An 18,148-nucleotide genomic window follows, 5' to 3' on the forward strand; every position below is an offset into this window, starting at 1 on the left:
GAAGATGCAACCTGGGAGTGCCACATCAGTCTTTGGCAGGTTGCATCCTGTTTCTATGCACACAGGATACAAGTCAATACATATGACTCACAAGTAGAAGAACTTGACGGTGAAATGTGGAAGGCTAATCTTTTCTACAATGGCCCATGGGCAGTATGATATCGACATTCGACAATAACAAAAAGCGAAGGTAACAAGCAACCAAGCATTAGTTTCTATCAATTTGAGAAATAAAAGAGCTTACCACCACTCCCCACGTACCCCACCCCTTCAAATAAGTGCATATTAAATTCTACAAAAAGAGAGAGAAAACTGAAGCTTCCAGTTCTTAAGTGTTGCCTCACCTTACATCAACCTATGCACAACCAATATGCCAGCATTCATGCTTACGTGCTTTAGCCCATACTAGCGTGCACACAGATGCATTTCTGATTTCTCAAAGCAGATATTCAATCAAATCCTCTCTGGAACTCCAATTTTTCTCTCATCCTTTGAACTGCCATTCCCTACGGCACATGGGGCAATGTGCTTGAGAGGTCTGTGAATTCACCCATTTTAAGATGCAATGAAGATGGAATGCATGATTGCATACACCCCAAACTGCAAGATCAAAGAAGTTAAAACATTATTTCCTGCAGTAAGATTTTTCCAACTACTACAAAAAGATTCAATTATTTCTTTTTCCTAAGAGGCGCAAAAAGATCGGCCACCAAAGCAAACAGGAAGACGTGATTGTGATTCTCTACCTCTTAACATATTGTAAATTCACTCCTTATTGTGTATGAGCAATAAATATGTTAAAAATTCACATAACATGAACTACAGGGATTTCTTTTTTTTTCTTTTTTTATAATAAGTATATCAAGGACAGGTAATTAAAAATAGAAAATAATTGCATCCATCTATTCACGCCTATCTGACCTTCCACAGACATTAAGCAAATTGTATATTGCAGGCATGCAAATATACCATGAACAAGTTTAAAAAAAGAAGTAATACATACATATACTGGTTTTACTTCATCATATTCTTTGTGTTAGGGGAGCATTTTGATAGAAATGATAGAAAATACAAACAAAATTCTCAGCCTCAATTTGAATCAATCTATTAATAAGATGACATATATATGCCTTTGATTTTTTTGTCTCCATCAATCCTTGACATAATTTTGCAATAGAAGACAAATTTTGTAATTTTGGACGATTAAGCACATCAAGTTCAGAATGCTTCAACTGAAATTTCAATTGCTAAAAATATATTTTATGAGTATACAAATAAGATCCACCAAGAAACACTCACAAAGAAAAAAAAAATTGTAGTGTCAAAGCTAGGTGGACGATTTTTGGGATGGCTATTTACTAACTACTTCAAAACTTCTCCCTACTTACATAAACAAAATGAGAATTTTTTTCTAAACTTTTGTACCGATCTACATGTGGCTCTGCCACTGCTTCTCTGTGTTGGATGCAATTTGAATGATTCAATCAAAGACCAAAACCAATATTTCTGTAACAGCCAAGAATACAAAAAGAAGCAGGCGTGGTAGAAGGTGGCTTCAAGCTACTTTCAGGAAATTTATCTCAAATTATAGGTGTGTAACAGCCAAGAATACAAAAAGAAGCAGGCATGGTAGAAGGTGGCTTCAAGCTACTTTCAGGAAATTTATTTAATAATCTCAAATTATAGGCCAACACCGAGAAGCTCATTTGAAGAGTTCCTTAAACTTTGGGATCTCAACAGCAGTAGAAATAGTCGCAAAATAGTAAGATGTGAAAAGAAAGTAGAAGGTTATCAAATAAGTAATGTTACTTACTTAGTGGGCAATTATCCCCAGGGAGCTTACAATCAGGACAACAACCATCAAAAGCCATCCTACAAATCCCACATGTTTCATCCTGGGCATCCCAAGTCCAAGAAGCAACAGAGTGCCAGCTATCATTAAACAAAGGACAAGAATTATGGCTCTGCAGAAACACAGTATGAAACATCCTAATTCAATGTTTACAGTGATAGATGAGCTAAAAGAGTTGTAAAACATGAACCACCCATATCAAGCGATTAATTACAATTTAATCAACAAAATCAATAATAATAAAAGAGATAAAGAGAACATACTCTGTTTAAGAGCCCAGCAAATATTCGCAGAGAGAATTGAATCAAGGGAAAACTGTTTCCACAAATAGGCAACATATGTTACATCACCAACAAATGAACTTTAAGTTTATGTCACTAAAGTGAAAATCAATGTAATATCAGATATTCAGATCCCTTCTAAATAGAATTTAGAGAAGTTCCAATATAAAGCATGGGAAAATGGGATTGTCCTATTACTATCAAAATACTTGCTTGCTTGTTAGAGGGACAAGGATCCTCTCCAGTCCAACAGGACTGGAGAGGTCTCCAGCTAATGGCCAGGATGGCCCTAGGAAAAATCCTAGGGCCATCCTCATGCCATGTGTCCCATCCATTTATATATAATAAAATATTATTTTTTATTTTAAAAATAAATAAAAACTAAAATAATATAATTTTTTTTTTTTTTTTTTATAGGGCCCTTGGGGGTGACCGGACCACCCCCAAGGGCCACCGTTTGGCCTGGGGTGGCCGAACGGCCACCCCTTGGGGCACATGGCAGCATGATGGCCCTAGGATATTTCCTGGGGCCATCTTGGCCCTTAACTGGAGACCTCTCCAGTCCAACAGGACTGGAGAGGAGCTGGATCCTTGTTAGAGCCATCAAAACAAACAGGAAAAATGGGTATTATTGTGAATGATTTCTCTTCACTGTTAAACAATAAAATGAAGAAACATTCCTAATTTTATCCAGTCTTAAATATACAAGGATCAATGGGAATTTTCAATATGATCATTATTCACTTGACCAGAAAAGCTTATAATGTCTGGAATTCATAGTGAATAAATTTGAACTTCATATGCACAAGTGAAATATAAGCCAGGGAAATTTAATAATAATTGAAACCCATCAAATTTCTACCATAAATGATGCAGAGAATTCATATAAGCCCAGCAGACAATCAAGGAAAACATATAAGATAATAATGATTAATAGCTATATGTTTACAGTGCATGTGTATATATATATATCCAACAGAGCCGCAATATCGTGAAAAGGATACGTAAGAGCTTGACTTTCATCCTCTTCTCCTGCAAACCAAAACGTTTTCTCTGAGCAAATCATATGCAGAATATAATCACATAGTGATACTTCACTGAAGTATAGTAACACAGATATGAAACATTTTCTGAGGAACACACAAAAGGTGATCGAAAGGGAAAATGTAACAGTACCCACATTGTCAATCATTTGTGCAATTTGCAGTCAATAGATTAAATGGGGGATAATGATGTTATGGGAAACATTGCAAATCAAAACACCATCTCCCAGCTGATAAAATGTAGGAACGAAAGAGAAATCAGAATCTAGAAACTGGGTATTTTATCATTTGGGGAAATAATGCAATAGAACACGTATAGATTCAAGATTTTGATTCAATTTGTTTCTTTCATTTTCTTAGTAAACAGACAGAGGAAAAGAAATATAACAATTTCTTAGAAAAAAAGGAAGAAACAGAAACCCGCCTTTCTATCCTTGAAGCCACAAATTCTAGTAGCAAAGTAGTGAGGATTTGAAATGAAGGGTTTTGGGTTTATGCATTCCACTTTCTGTTTTTTGAAGGCCTTTGAGCTCTGAGGTGATAATCTATACACCATCCTTTTATCTGTTCCCTATCCATCTTTGCTGACGTGGCATGGTCCAGTCAACCACGGCATATCAAATACCTTTTTATAAAAAACAAAAAAAAAAATCAAACGAAAATTTCCCCCATCTTCAAGGCTGCTCCCTCTCCTCCATCCCCCATAAATCAACTAGACGAGTCAACGGATCAGCCACACAACGGACATTGAGCTTCACGCAACGTCAAGTCACAGACCATTGTACACCGGTGAGCTTCGGGCGACGCCAAATCATGGACAGAAAGCACCGTGCAATGCTGGGTCATGATCATACGCCACGAGCCCAAAAGAATTGTACACCGCCGAAGAACTACCACCACTGTACAGAGGTAACTTTTCTCTCTTTTTTTCTTTGATAGTGTGACCGTAGATATGGCTTTTCCTTGTTTTCGATTTATTTTTGGTTTGTGGGTTGTTTGTTTTTTCTAGCTATTTCCTCTAGTGTTTGTGGGCTGTTTGTTTTTTTTGGAGGGTTTTCATCTCTCTCTCTCTCTCTTACAGGCACTTCTAAGCGACCATATCCATAAAATATCTTCACATCTTTTCTTCCTCTAATGGACATTCAAAACTTCATAAAACATATGTAAAGTAATGTCTCGGCTGAAAATGGTAGGTTTACCAACTTATTTAATTAGCAGAATTTATCCACAGTTCCTTGGCATATCACCCCAATTTGGATTGTACATCAATCTTCAATTTTCATTAGATTCAAATGATCAGAACCCTTCATTATGCAAAAGACTAAGCCTCAATCATATGTAAACCACTTTTTCTGACATGCTAACAATGAGCTGAGACTGAATAATCTCTCGCTCTCTCTACAAAAGAACTGCTTTCAATTCAAACAGCATATGTTACAGGATAAAGAAAAACAGAAGACAAGATATATTTTCTGCGAATGCACAAAGATACAACGTCATTATCTATGAATTACATGAAATAGAACATGAAAACACCACAAATGCATAAAAAATAAAGGTTCAGAAAACCATAGCCAATTATAAAATCATGGTTAATCAGAGAAGTTAATTGTTTCATTGGAACAAAAAACACGGACAAAGTAGAACCTGAAAGTCCATCCTCAATGAATTTCATATGATAGTGGAACTCATAGATTTCAAAGAAGTATGAAGAATCAGAATTCTATAGGTTCAAGTTGCCGTAAGTCATAGTTAGGACTCGGAAGTGCAATTAGGATGGTAGTTTGAGAGGACAAAGTGAAATTTACATTTTTTTTTTCTTTTTTATCATTCGCGCATGCGCACATCAAAACTGATCATAGTGGAATTGACTCTAATCCAATAGGTTCTTTATTTCTAGGACTTGTTCGGTTTAAAATTTGTACAATGCAAAGCAAGCAGTGAGGCTCAATATGAGTTTAGTATAAACAAAACAAAAAATAAATCCAAAACAACAAGGGAAAGCCAGATCTGGGGTCTCACTACTGGATGAAATCAATAGAGAGAGAGAGAGAGAGAGAGAAAAGTTACCACTGTTCGGTGGTGGTGGTTCGTCCCCAGTGGTCGTGTGGTGGTTCTTCGCCGGTGCACTCGATTCGGCGTCCCCCAAAGCTCGGCGGTGTACGGTGGTTCGTGATTCGGCGTCGCACGAAGCTCAGCGTCCGTTGGGTGGCTGATCTGTCGACTCGTCCGGTCGATTTTGGGGGATGGAGGAGAGGGAGGAGCACTCCACTGAAGATGGGGGGAAAAGTTTGAAGAAAAATTTCTTTGAAGTAGAATTGAAGAGAGCTATGTTGCACAAAACCCCTATTTTATTCCCTCCAATAGAAAGATAACACGTCAACAAAAAACAAAAAAGGCGAATGACGTAAAAACACTGGATCTCTACCTTCTTGTCACTTATCGACCAATTAAAAAAAAAAAAAAACCCATCGTTAACCCATTCTCCATCACGCCTCCTAAGTCAACGAGCCTCTGACGAACACCATCTCCCACACCGCCGTCAATAGAACGTCGTCTCCCCCACACTGCCGAACCAGAACAACAAAATACCTCTATGAACCTTACAATTGCCCCATTATGCAGAAACTACAAAAAAAATAAAAACCCATACAGTACAAGAAATTGTACAAGTTACCTCTACAGGAAACAACCCATTCTGCAGAATGAGGTAGGATTTTACAACTGCCCCATTCTGCAGAAACAACCCATCTTCAGGAACAATATGCTTTAACTTTTGGAAAGGAACGAATTGGAATGGATGATAAAAGACAAACATATAAATTACCATTATTCATGAGTAATCTGAAGCTGTAAAAAAACTGAGAAGAGATGCACGGGTTCCTGCTTCGCCGCTGACGACGCCGGTGTGGGAGACGAAGGCGGAGGGTGGCATTGGCGTGGGCGGAGGCGCGTGGGCGATAGCTAGTTCTGTATACGTGATGGAGAATAGAACGATGGTTTTTTTTTTTGTGAAAGTTCAAATAACCGTCTCAAACCGTAACTTAATTGACAATGTTTTTCCGAAACTTTTAATTATGACAATGTTCCTCATAAATTATTAAAAATTGTTAATATTTTTCCAATAACGAAGTTACTCTTAGCAAAATTTAAAAAAAAAAAAACTAAAACTTCTGGAGAAAACCAAAAACTAACAAAAAAAAAAAAAATCAAATTTTAAATCAATTTTATAAGAAGAAAATTAAAAAAAATTCGATTTTTTTTTTTTTATATAAAAATTGAAAATTTTCGTTTTCTTTTTTAAAAATTTTATTTAAATAAAAATTTACGTTTAAAAAAAATAAAATTTTCTTTTAATAAAAATTTCTTTTAATTTTATTTAAATAAAAATTTACGTTTAAAAAAATAAAATTTTCTTTTAATAAAATGATTTTTTTTCTTTTTTAAAACTAAATAAAAAAAAAAATTTAAATAAAAATTTCCGTTTTAAAACAAAAAATTTTAGATGTTTTTTTTAAATGACGTTTTTAAAAAAAATATTATTTTGAAGTTAAAATTTTTTGTTTTTTTAAAAAAATCATTTTTTTTTAATTTATAGGGGTATTTTTGTCTTATTGAAAAATCTATAGGGGCATTTTTGTCTTATTGTTAGTTTTGGGAGGGACATTGATAATGTTTTGGTAGTTTGGATGGGTCATTGTCACAATTAAAAGTTTGGAGAGGGATATTGTCAATTGAGTGGTAGTTTGAGGAGAGTATATAGACTTTGTCCTTTTTTTTTTTTTTTTTTTTTAGAAATGTTATAATGCAATAAAAAATTCTTTTTAGTGGCAAGAAGTAATAAGTCTCATATAATTGTTGTGGCCTCATCACCGATAGATTTGTGACTTTTTGTCACGTAACACTTCTATTTGGTTTTTTTTGACGTACTACTTTCTTATTTGAGGACACAAGAGAGAAGTTTTGTACAACATCTTCACTGAAGTTGTTCTCGAAGGAACCGGGATAAATCATAAAATCCGGACTGGCTGATGCCAGCTCATTTATTATATTGGAAAAAAAAAAGGTTAAATATTTTTTTGCACCATATAATTTAGCAACCTTAACGAAGTCAAATGAATTTTAGTAGGTGGATGCTATATGTATGCATTATTTCATGTACTACACTCTCATTTTACTTTAATTTTTATTGAAGTGACATAGCAATAACACTAGTCTTATTTGACCTTCAATATCAATTTATCAAACACTACCAAATATTGGAATTGTATAAAAAAAAGCTTCATAAGAGAGAGATGAATCATAGAGGACTGAGGAGTGGACTCTATTATCTATTAATCTATCACTGATTTAAAATTATGATGGATAATAGGGGCATTTCAGTGTTAGTTTTTATTTTTATTTTTGATAGCACTATTATCGTTTAGATGCATTCAGATCATGATTCCCCATTAGCACGCTTCAATGTGCATATCCTTATATCATTACCTTATTAAGTAAAGATAACAGTTTCAAATTTCAATGTATGAATCAGCCTCTGTAAAAGTTATGGTTTTGATTTACTGTTGGTGTCATCCTAATTACCAACTCACCCTAGTAAATATTTTCATTCACATTATGACAAGGTTATCCTTGGCCCGGATTTCGTATAAAATCCTATTAATTAAAAACACACTTCAATTCCAAACATTGTTGTGAGCACCCCTTTTTGTATCATAATTCATATAGACAACAAAAATCCCTTCCCAAATCCCAACTAGTACCCTGGTTTCTCCGTGCTCAAACTTATTGAATTGGGGTGACCAGATCAGTGACATCCAATATAATTAATACCTCCAACGAGGATATACATCTCCACAATCTTCTTGAATTAATTTAGTATCCCTTACAGATGTATATATATATATAGAGGCTATAGCATAGCTGTTTGGGGGCAAGAATACTCAAAGGAGTTGCAATTTCCATATTGTTTTCTTATTATTTGTTATTCTATACTAAAAGAGCCATGACTAGAAAGAAGGTGAAGCTTGCGTACATCACTAATGATTCTGCAAGAAAATCAACATTTAAGAAAAGGAAGAGGGGCCTGTTGAAAAAGGTGAGTGAGCTTAGCACTCTATGTGGGATTGAAGCTTGTGCTATTATTTATAGCCCTTATGATTCTGAGCCCCAAGTTTGGCCTTCTCCTTTGGGCGTACAACGTGTGCTTGCGCGGTTCAAGGAGATGCCTGAATTGGAGCAGAGCAAGAAGATGGTGAACCAAGAGAGTTTCCTACGGCAAAGGATTGCCAAAGCCAACGAGCAGCTCAAGAAACAGCGCAAGGACAACAGGGAGAAGGAGATGACACAAGTCATGTTCCACAGCCTCATGAGTACTGCGACTGGAAAAGGGCTGCAGAATTTGAGCATCATGGATTTGAATGATCTCGGGTGGTTGATCGACCAAAACTTGAAGGAAATTTACATCAGGGTTGACAAACTCAACGAAGAGCCTGTAAACCCACCACCACCACCACCACCAACAGATGATCATGGATTAATGCCGAGGACTAGTAGTAGTGTAGACAATCATGTGCAACCTGATCATCATCAGATGAATATGGAAACCATGCACAGGCAGCGTTGGTTCATGGATTTGATGAACCCACAAGAGCACATGGGATTTGTTGGGGATGAGATGATGCTGCCTTTTGCAGATTACAACCACAATGCTCTTTGGCCCACTGCCTTCTTTCCTTGAAACAATCTGTATTAATTTGCTTCTGTTCTATATATTAAGTGAAATGAAAGAGGAGCTAGCCAATTTCAACCCTAACTTTTTATTTTTTTTTTTATTTAAAAGAGTATATGATGCCACGTTAATTATTTAAATATTTTAAAATTACTTAATAATATATATTTATCATGTGACAGTATTTATACCGTTAAATGAAACAAAATAAAATCTTAACTATAAAATGATTCATTTCAATTTCGCTTGAAATTGAGAGGATACTATTTCTACATGTATTTATGGTTTAGCTCGTGTACATAAATAACCATTCTGGGGTTATTGGTCACGTTCATGATATTTACAATCAAATGTTGATTCTTTGATTTTGGAATTGGTTTTGGATACACTTTGCACTTATGCATGTCAGAATTCTAGATTACAAGCAATTTGAATGACCGTCTAAAGGAATTCCTCATCACTGGTTTAGACACAATTTTTTTTTTCTTTTTTTTTAAATGGAAAATGTTCTTCTACTATAATTTTCTTACAAACTACTCATGCGACAGTAAATATAATTATTTAGTAGCTGATTAGGTAAACATCAAGTGAATTGTCGCTTGAGTTTACAATGAACTTATAATAGAACCTATAATAAAATAAAACAAAACAAGATTGCACTTAACAATTTTCTTCCTACTTTCTCTCTGGTCGTTAATTTTGTTTTTAGATGAATGAAATTTGTATTAACAACAAACAAACAAGAATGAAAGAATGGGAGTGCCAAGTGAATTATCAAAATTTTGAATTAAATTGAAAATCTTATAGTCTTAAATGGGACATAAACAGCTTTGGAGTTAGAAATTTGTTTGTGTAGGTGAATTTATTTAGAGATATCAAGAGGATTTCGTGTAATAATATGAATTTAATTAGATGTTGACAATATATAGTTCTCTGATTATGAAGCAGATCAGTTAATTAATAGAATCCGATGCATGCTGTAATTGGCAATTATATGTACCCAACAGAATGATGATATATAGGAGTAGGATACTCTTGAATTTGGTTAATTTTAATCATGGCCATAATTAATATGAAGGATTGCGAAATATGAAGATCTTTTTAATTAAGGTATTCATTTCATGAGTTTATAGCATTTTTTTGGTAAGATTTAATTTTTTTCCTAGAAAAGCAAGATTCTTGATTTCATCATATATAGTTGTAATATTCTTGTATTTATCGAACTCGTAAAGAACTAATTAAAATTTAGGTACAAACTTATTGAGTGTTCCAAACCGACGTAATTTATTGCTATTGAAAACTTGATTTTATCTTATATTAAAAAAATACAGAATTCATAGTTTGGCCAAATAGGAATGACAGCATGGTGTTGTACAGTGGTAAATGTTGGTTGTTATCTTCAGCTAAACCCTCCCTTGCTTGCTTGCTCCCGGTGTGGGCTGCTGTGTCTCTGCGAAATCACAATCGGATTATAAAAAGGAAAGGCATAGAAACTTATCCCTTCAATATTGTTGGATAAGGACTAAAGTGTAAAGTCTAAAGTTTAAAGCAGTAAACAGTAGGTATAAATATGATATGAATCGAAACAAACCAAATCACTCAAGAGTAGCTTGGGTGGGGCATGGGGCCCAAACCCCATGATGGAATGCATGCCATTCTCGGAGGACACATTAATGACGGGAATGAAAGCAGGTTTGACCATTTTTCACTTTCGGTGTGGAGTTGAATATTTTGCAATTCACAGCCATTAGATGAGGGCAGCTTTGATTAGACAGAGACAAGCATGGGCCTAGTGTAGTGTGGATTTGTGAACTCTGGATAAACCACCTTATATTCTTTCTTTGCTCATCCATATATCCTCATTCCTCATCGACATTTTTCATCATACATCTCCAACCAATAAGCCACAACCGGATCTTTGTCTAATTTGTCTTCAATTAAATATGTGTTTTTTTGTTTTCCCACTTTTTTGGAACACATTATTTTTTTCCTCTCTTGTTTTATATCTATTATCAAAGATATATATATATTGACGGGATACTCTATAATTAGTGAAATGATCATGATCAAAATGATATGGTTAAGAAACCAATTGCTAACTAATTATTTTACTAATTATAAATTGTCATATTAATTTGTAAGGAATTTTGTAGTAAAAATTTTTAATAGCCCCAAGCCCCTAACAACACTTTATTCGTTATGGTTAAACTCTTATGAGTATATCATTTAAGTTTTCAAAGCGCCATTTTTTATTAAGATTTTTTTTTTTTTTTTTTTTTGTATCTAACTATACGATATCATATATATATACCGTTGAATTTATAAAATAAATATTGGTTGTAAAATAAATCCTCTCTACTTTACTTTCAGATATGGAGATGAGTCATTGAAGTGATAGTAAATCTTTAAAAATTAAGGTTTCAAATTCACACATATTATTTTAGATATTTAACGTATTGATTAAGGAACACTTGTGCGGAATAGCACTTAGGAAAAGCAACAAAGTGAGCCTAAGGATGCGCACTTTAGCCAAGCTACACAATTGAAAATTGTTCCTACTGTTGTACACTTTTATCTTACTATTAGTTTAGTGCTTAGAACCCCATTAATTACGACATGTTGATGTTTATTGAAAAGACCATTCTGTTTTTATATACAAAAAAGTCATAGGCTGAGGCATGGTCTTTTTGTTTTGTTTTACCCACATGCAGCCCAAACTTTGCTTAGCTATTAATTTCCTTTAGACTTGAATTCTCAAACTTTGCTTCGCTATTAATCTCATCTCAAAGCAGGAAAATAATAATGTATATTTGAGCCACGAGTTGGGGCCAGGCACGCCGATACATGCCAAGCTTTAAAGTAAAAAACAAACACATATATTAGTATCTTAATTAGTGTCACTAATCAAAGCGAATCAAAGTTAACCCCAGTCCCAGAGAAGTTGAAAAAGAAAAAAACAAAAAAAAAAAAAAAAGAAAAAAGAAAAAAGAGAGCTGGTAGGCTAGGCCCACTTTCACCTAAAGAGAAAAAGTAAATAAATAAGAGCGGAAAGAGGACTGGGAGGCGAGAACCCAGAAAGTAATAATCAAAATACCATAATAATGTGAACCACTTGGTCCATGTTAATTAATGATTAACCCAAGGTGGGAAATCTTTTAGAATCTGGGCATACATTTTTCTTTTAGCTCTGCATAACATCATTAATGCCAAGTGTTGTTGTCGAGTATAATGCCCAATTGAATTAAACTTGAAATTGAAGTTATAATTTAATCTAAAGGCCATGGAACACAAACCCCAAGTAAAACAAAGAAGCAAAGTGCCCGGAATGTTGGCCTAAGCAGAGCAAACCACCAACATATTTAATGCAGCAGAAGTCGGCATTTTCCACACCGAGACACCACGAGGGGGAATTGGTCTCCCACTAGCTTACATTAGCAAACACTAGAACTCCCAAGTATGTAAAGTGCATTATTATTCAATGCAGCAGTTCCGGGAAATAGAATTTTTCCACCACTTGTGGTTTGTATTTATATACTCGTACTACATATATTTTAGCTCACTGCCAGACAAAATTGCACGATGCAGCTCTTCACTAAACAGACCCACCGAAGTCTCAACCTACCCTACCACACACGCAAGGAGAGACAGAGAGAGAGAGACAGAGAGTAAACAGGAAAAGCATTACAGAACAGTATGGAAACATTACTGATTACACCGTTGAGAAAATGAAAAATAGAGCTGCACTATTTCACTGATGCCTCATGTTTGAATTGTTTTATACATTGTTGATTGTTAAGAAAATAAAATATAGATAATCAACCCCCGAAAGAAAAAAGAAACTTCAAAAAAAAAAAAATTGGTTAAGACAGAAAAAAAAAAAAAAAAAAAAAAAAGAAAAAAAAAAAAAAAGAAAAACCCCTCCACCGATTAGTAAAAGAGAATACCCCAAAAGAAAAACCCATTAGAAGAGAAATACAAAAGGACTATAGCCCAAACCTCATATATCTATATATATTTATTTATATTCATATATAAAAACATACCTGAAAATCTCAATCTGTTTGTGCTCAATCATCCCAAATACACCTCGAAAGATATACGGTTTAAGGGAGCTCAATAATCAGGCATAAGCTGACTAATTTTGCCTTCCTCGAGAGCAATCTTGCGCTCAGTAACTTTGAGCCAAATACACACCCCTGTAAAACTGAGCACCAGGCTGGCGAATCCACTGCCCAATCCGATCCCAACAATGGCCATAACCGACAACCCTTTGTTCTTGAAAGGCGGCAAAGGGTAGCCATAGAGATCCTTGTTTCCTTGAAAGGAGCTGGCATTGAATCTCGGTAAATTGACGCTCCGGTTCGCCAGCGAGGAGGGTATGGGACCGGAGAGGCGGTTATTGGAAACATCAAAAGCGGAGAGGCGAACGAGAAGACCGAGTTGTTGGGGAATAAGGCCGGAGAGCAAGTTGTCGTGAAGGTCGATGACATTGAGGTAAGCGCACAATGTGAGTTGGGGGGGGATCTGGCCGGTGAGATGGTTAGAGGAGAGGTTGAGGACGGCGAGGTTGACGAGGTACTGGAGGTCGGAGGGGATGGGGCCGGTGAGGAAGTTGGAGGAGAGGTCGAGGGTCTGGAGGTTGGTGCAGTTGGAGAGGAAGGGGGAGAGAGAGCCGCGGAGAAAGAGATTGGTGAGGGAGAGCTTGTAGATGCGCCCATTGTTGCAGGTGGCGCCTTGCAGGTAGGAAGTGAATCCGGAGCATGGGTTGGCGAAGGTGGACTTGGTCCAGTTCTGGAGCAACTTGGCCGGGTCCTCCAGGGACTCGCTCAGGTGGGTCAGGCACAGCTCGTCGCTCGGATCTGACAAACAACCCGGGAGGAGAAGAGGAAGGAGAAGGAGGTGAGTCCAGAGGCCCATCATCTTCTAATTTTCTCCTTCTCTTCTTCTTCTTCTTCTTTTGGCTTTCGGGTTCTCTCCTTCTGCGGAAGAGTAGAGACGGACTGTTGGGAGTAGCTGAGAGAGAGAGAAAGGGGGAGGGGGACGGGAGACGGTCTACTGCATATTTCTTTCTTTCTTTCAACAAATATTGTTTTTATGTTAATGTGACGTGGAACCGTGGGGTGGGAGGGAGGACGAAGAAGCTAAAGAAGTCATTTTGACACGAGTGGAGAGAGAGGGTGGGGCCTTTCTGCTGGTGGGGGCGGTGACCTGCACACATGAGGCGTAAGATAGCGACCATACGGAAAGGGCGTTTTGGTCACTCTCTCGGAGGATAGCTTCAATTCCATTTCTAGGGAACCAGCGGGCATTGTTGTCCCACAGTCCCACTGCGACTGCCATTCTTTCTTTCCTTCCTACCTTCATTCATGCGTTCGAGGAAAGGGGATTTTGTTATGTTAAACAAACCACCCTCTCCGCCTCCGGTGTTTCCGTGACGATCAATTTTTTTTGTTTTTGACGGCCAATATAGTGCAAAGCACTACTCTATCCCTATGTTAACATTTTCTTTCTGTACTCTAAAAGGTATTATAGAACTTGTAAAATTGGCCTAATCAGACCATTCAATTAAAAATATACATTTCAAATTGTTTGTGCAGTCGATCGTATGCGGATGGTTATGCCAAGAGGGTGACAAGGAAAAAACGTGTAGACCTTAGAATATATATATATATATAACTTTTACTTGTAGTTGTAGGAAATTCTTGGAGTTAGTGGACCTATGGTTTCCCTGATAATTAGTATTTTTTTTTATTATGACTGCAAGGGAAAGAAGAGTGAAAGAAGATTCAAATCAATGATTTCTGTTTTATAATGTGTGATTTTCAACCGATTAATCTCCTCTTATATCATATCAAATAAATCGTGAAAAAATATTTGAAAAAACTTAAGGTGACAATACTCATTTCCTTTTTATCTCTCATTCCATCTTTGCCCTTCTACTTAATCTCGCTGCGTTTGCCATTACTCACCGCAATAATAGCTTATTAGGTATTATAGATTGACTCAACACCAAGAAGACTTTGAAAGAAATTAAAGGCGAGAGAAAAATATGCTGGACATCATTAATTTGTTCGTGCTTGTGAGCTTTCAAAGTGAATTCATCAATATTTCTTCATTTGAACATATACGACAACGACATGCATTGAATTAAGTATTGGGAATGTCTAATATGTGTGTACAATGATTAATATTACCAGGGGATTATGGTCTTCCGTTGCCAAAACGCCATCCTATTTGGAATGCGATTGACCAAATTAAACCTAATTATTTGGGGTCACTAACATTCTTTTTTTTTTTTTTTTTTTGAGATGAGGTCATTGACATTCTACTTATGAAACAAGTCTAGTAAATAATTTAACAAATGCAAATTAATCCCTAAAGCTTCATTCGATCATCAACACATTTGTCCATGTGTAAACTTATCTCTTTTTTTTTTTTTTTTTTTTATCAACAAAATATTTGTACTTGATTTTGGCACCAATTGACACCGAAGCAGGCCCCTTAACTCCGTACACTGCTTGCGAAGCAAAGATGAATAATTGAATTGAATTATATCACATGGCTTCCTGCAGTGCTAAGGTCGCAAAGTCCCTATTACCAAAAGACCTCCTTTTTGGGCGTGTCATCGAAATCCCATTTCATTTTAATATTCTTTAATTTGGCATGTCTATCCGTTAACGTCCAAGTTGGCGTGCTCGGAGCAGGATTGATTTTGTTTTAATCATCCTCAAATGGGATTACATATGGCAAGAATTGGAAGATTATTCGAGAATGGAAAAGTGACCGAGAGAAAACAACATTTGGTGTGGTGGGGTTTGTCCTAATTATCATTGATTGCTTTTCATTCCTTCTAAGATAGCAGTCAAACTCGGAGACTAATTATAAACCTAAGAAAAAGAAAAGCTTCCCATCTAATCTATCATCACTTTTGTTTAAGCAAGAATATTTTTATATCTTTTAGCTAGCGTAAATTGTATTTACTCCTCAACCCACTTCAAAAAATAACACAAGTGACAAAAATGAAGATGGTCTAAATGGGCCAGAATGAGCTTTTCAAATATCTGTGGAGACTTGGAATGAAGTTGCCGGAATGGAATTAGGAATAGGAATAGTGGAGGGGTTGTTGGTGCAAATTGTGGTCGGAAGTGAAAATAATAAAATAATACAATTTTTATTTTTTTAAGCAGTATATAGCATAGAGTGGTCCCATCAACCCAGTGTTCCTTTGGCTGCCTCGGCTCAAGTAAACAAGGGAGACAATATGAATGGCTGCACACCAACATAGTGTTGGGATGTGATTCAAGCTCTACATGGAGCAACCGAAAGCGAAGGATGTGGAGTGGACTAAAGTCTAAAGGGCCCATAATAAGTATTTTTGAGGCTCTCTAGGCTTATGGCTTTTCCACCAGTCAGTTCCGAAATAGCAGCCAGCCCAAATCCGGTCCCTCAGACAACTTAATATCTTTGCTTTGGTTGATAGCACCTTTGTCCAAACTCATCACTTCACAACAAACCTTCAAGCTCTAGTTAGCTATGTACCAGACAATTTTATATATTGTAATCCGTGTGTGTGTGTGTGTGAGAGAGAGAGAGAGAGAGATGGACGTGACTTGAGTATCATTGACCCTTCATTTGGGGCTACTTGGGTAAAATACTACTTCGTTATATATGATGGATGGGTAAGCACAATAATTTGAGGATGTGGGTTCCAACTCGCTTTTGCAAGACAATTTGACATGTATTCGTTTTCACTTAAATTAGTACTACCTAGCTACCTTTATCAACACCTTTATTAAAATAATTAATAGTGTTGATAATTGTAAGAGATGTCTCACAATGCATCTTAACTGAGTAGTAGACGAACAATTCAAAATTTATTTGGATATGCAAGTCTTATATGAGCTCTCTCACAGTGTATCTCAAGTAGTATTCTCATTAAAATAAATAAAATTAGAAAAAGACCCTCCACCATTGATATATTCCAAGTAGGTAGCTAGTACTGATCTATATTTGAAAACAAATTTATATTGATTTGATGAGATTGAATGATTCCGGCCAATTTGTAATCAATAATTTGAGTAAAGGTGCATAGATGCAACCATTATGGAGTGGGTCCTGAACAACAATATGAAACTTGTGTAGATACATATAGGTAGCGTGGGGTGGGCCAATTTGGTGATGAGCTTAATTTGATGCGAACTTTCAGAATTTGTGTAGCGTTTGAAACGGACGTGGTGGGATTATGCTCGACAACCCCCTTCTTTTTGGTCTATTTAGACGGTGATTTATAGACAAAGCTGAGACACACGTAACAACATTTTTTGAGTAATTCTAAGAGGCTTACTTGTATCCTATTAAGAATGATGTGACTATTAAAATTACTATTAAACTTTTGATTGATTATTATTGAGTTTTGATCAAAGAATAATTTTAATAGTCACATCATCCTTAGTAATACACAAATATATTATAATTACTCACATTTTCTACATAGGCACGAGAGAATGTCCAAAAAGGCATTTCTCTTCTAGTGGTTGTCATTTAAGACATTTTGTGCTGCTTGTCTCTTTACTCCGATCGATAAGGATTTGCTGGCCGGGCACGTAATAAATATTAAAATACTTAAATGATTAATCATCACTCTTTTTAATCCCTACGTTTAATAATAATAATATTGCTTTACATATTACAACCAAAAAAGAAGAAGTAAGAATTGAAATATTTGAAATGTAGAAGAGTAGGATGCAATCCCTTAGAGTACTCCTCTCACTCTCAGCTCTCTAGGGGTCAGTTTGGCAACCGGGTTGTTCCAAACACTGTTTACCATTTGACCAGTTGACCATCAACTTTAAACTTTCAACTTCAAAATTTCATACGCTTTTGATCATATTGCCCCCCCTGCGCTCCATCCTTCCTTTACTTCTTGAATTTTTTTTCTTGAAAATCCCCAAAGCACAGAATCAGGCGTCCCAAAGACCCAATAGTTGAATCCATCTTTGGGTGTATCAGAATGGTGGAAAGTTTGGGGCGTCTCATAAGAACTGTGCGGGTGGTTTATGAAAAATGGAAAATGAAATATATGAAACAGCTGAACCAAGAAGATGATAATGATGGTGCTGGTGAAGAAAAGCCAAAGAATACATTTTTCTTTGAGGGGTTGAAGATTTGAAGAGAAGGTAGAGAGAGTTGAAAAAGTTCAATATTTTTGTGTGACTAAGAAGTGAGGGATTGGTGTGTTGTT

General features: G+C 36.0%; 3 protein-coding genes across 4 annotated transcripts; 1 reads left to right on the top strand and 2 right to left on the bottom strand.

The window, feature by feature from the left end:
• Positions 1-94: 94 nt before the first annotated feature.
• Positions 95-2,444, bottom strand: APC11 (anaphase-promoting complex/cyclosome 11). Its single transcript, XM_088517243.1, has 3 exons — positions 2,343-2,444; positions 1,814-1,964; positions 95-600 (listed from the first exon to the last, which is right to left on the bottom strand). The coding sequence occupies exons 1-3, from the start codon at positions 2,442-2,444 to the stop codon at positions 485-487; spliced, it is 369 nt and encodes a 122-aa protein (XP_088373369.1). The 3' UTR covers positions 95-484.
• Positions 2,445-8,181: 5,737 nt separating this feature from the next.
• On the top strand, positions 8,182-8,916 carry LOC132188702 (agamous-like MADS-box protein AGL80). The gene has a single exon (XM_059603232.2). The coding sequence runs from the start codon at positions 8,182-8,184 to the stop codon at positions 8,914-8,916; it is 735 nt and encodes a 244-aa protein (XP_059459215.2).
• Positions 8,917-10,213: 1,297 nt separating this feature from the next.
• LOC132188787 (receptor-like protein 44) lies at positions 10,214-14,006 on the bottom strand. Of its 2 annotated transcripts, XR_009440916.2 has the most exons (2): positions 12,951-14,006; positions 10,214-10,357 (listed from the first exon to the last, which is right to left on the bottom strand). XR_009440916.2 is itself a non-coding variant. In XM_059603324.2 (1 exon), exon 1 carries the CDS (start codon positions 13,825-13,827, stop codon positions 13,021-13,023), a length of 807 nt encoding a protein of 268 aa, XP_059459307.1. In that variant the 5' UTR covers positions 13,828-14,006; the 3' UTR covers positions 12,352-13,020. The 2 variants fall into 2 exon arrangements, 1 of the variants encoding a protein (XP_059459307.1); XM_059603324.2 differs by lacking the exon at positions 10,214-10,357 and having other exon boundaries at positions 12,352-14,006.
• Positions 14,007-18,148: the final 4,142 nt, after the last annotated feature.

The sequence above is a fragment of the Corylus avellana genome, chromosome 6 (genome assembly GCF_965113065.1).
Source record: "Corylus avellana chromosome 6, dhCorAvel1.hap1.2, whole genome shotgun sequence".
Lineage (NCBI taxonomy): Eukaryota > Viridiplantae > Streptophyta > Magnoliopsida > Fagales > Betulaceae > Corylus > Corylus avellana.

What these genes read in the sequence shown, in the direction of transcription:
- APC11 (XM_088517243.1), bottom strand. Translation starts at nt 2,444, where the DNA reads ATGGCCCTAGGATTTTTCCTAGGGCCATCCTGGCCATTAGCTGGAGAC. An exon ending in TCCCTCTAACAAGCAAGCAA is followed by an intron (nt 1,965 to 2,342) that starts GTATTTTGATAG and finishes GTGTTTCTGCAG; the next exon opens with AGCCATAATTCTTGTCCTTT. An exon ending in TGGGGATAATTGCCCACTAA is followed by an intron (nt 601 to 1,813) that starts GTAAGTAACATT and finishes TTGATCTTGCAG; the next exon opens with TTTGGGGTGTATGCAATCAT.
- LOC132188702 (XM_059603232.2), top strand. Translation starts at nt 8,182, where the DNA reads ATGACTAGAAAGAAGGTGAAGCTTGCGTACATCACTAATGATTCTGCA.
- LOC132188787 (XM_059603324.2), bottom strand. Translation starts at nt 13,827, where the DNA reads ATGATGGGCCTCTGGACTCACCTCCTTCTCCTTCCTCTTCTCCTCCCG.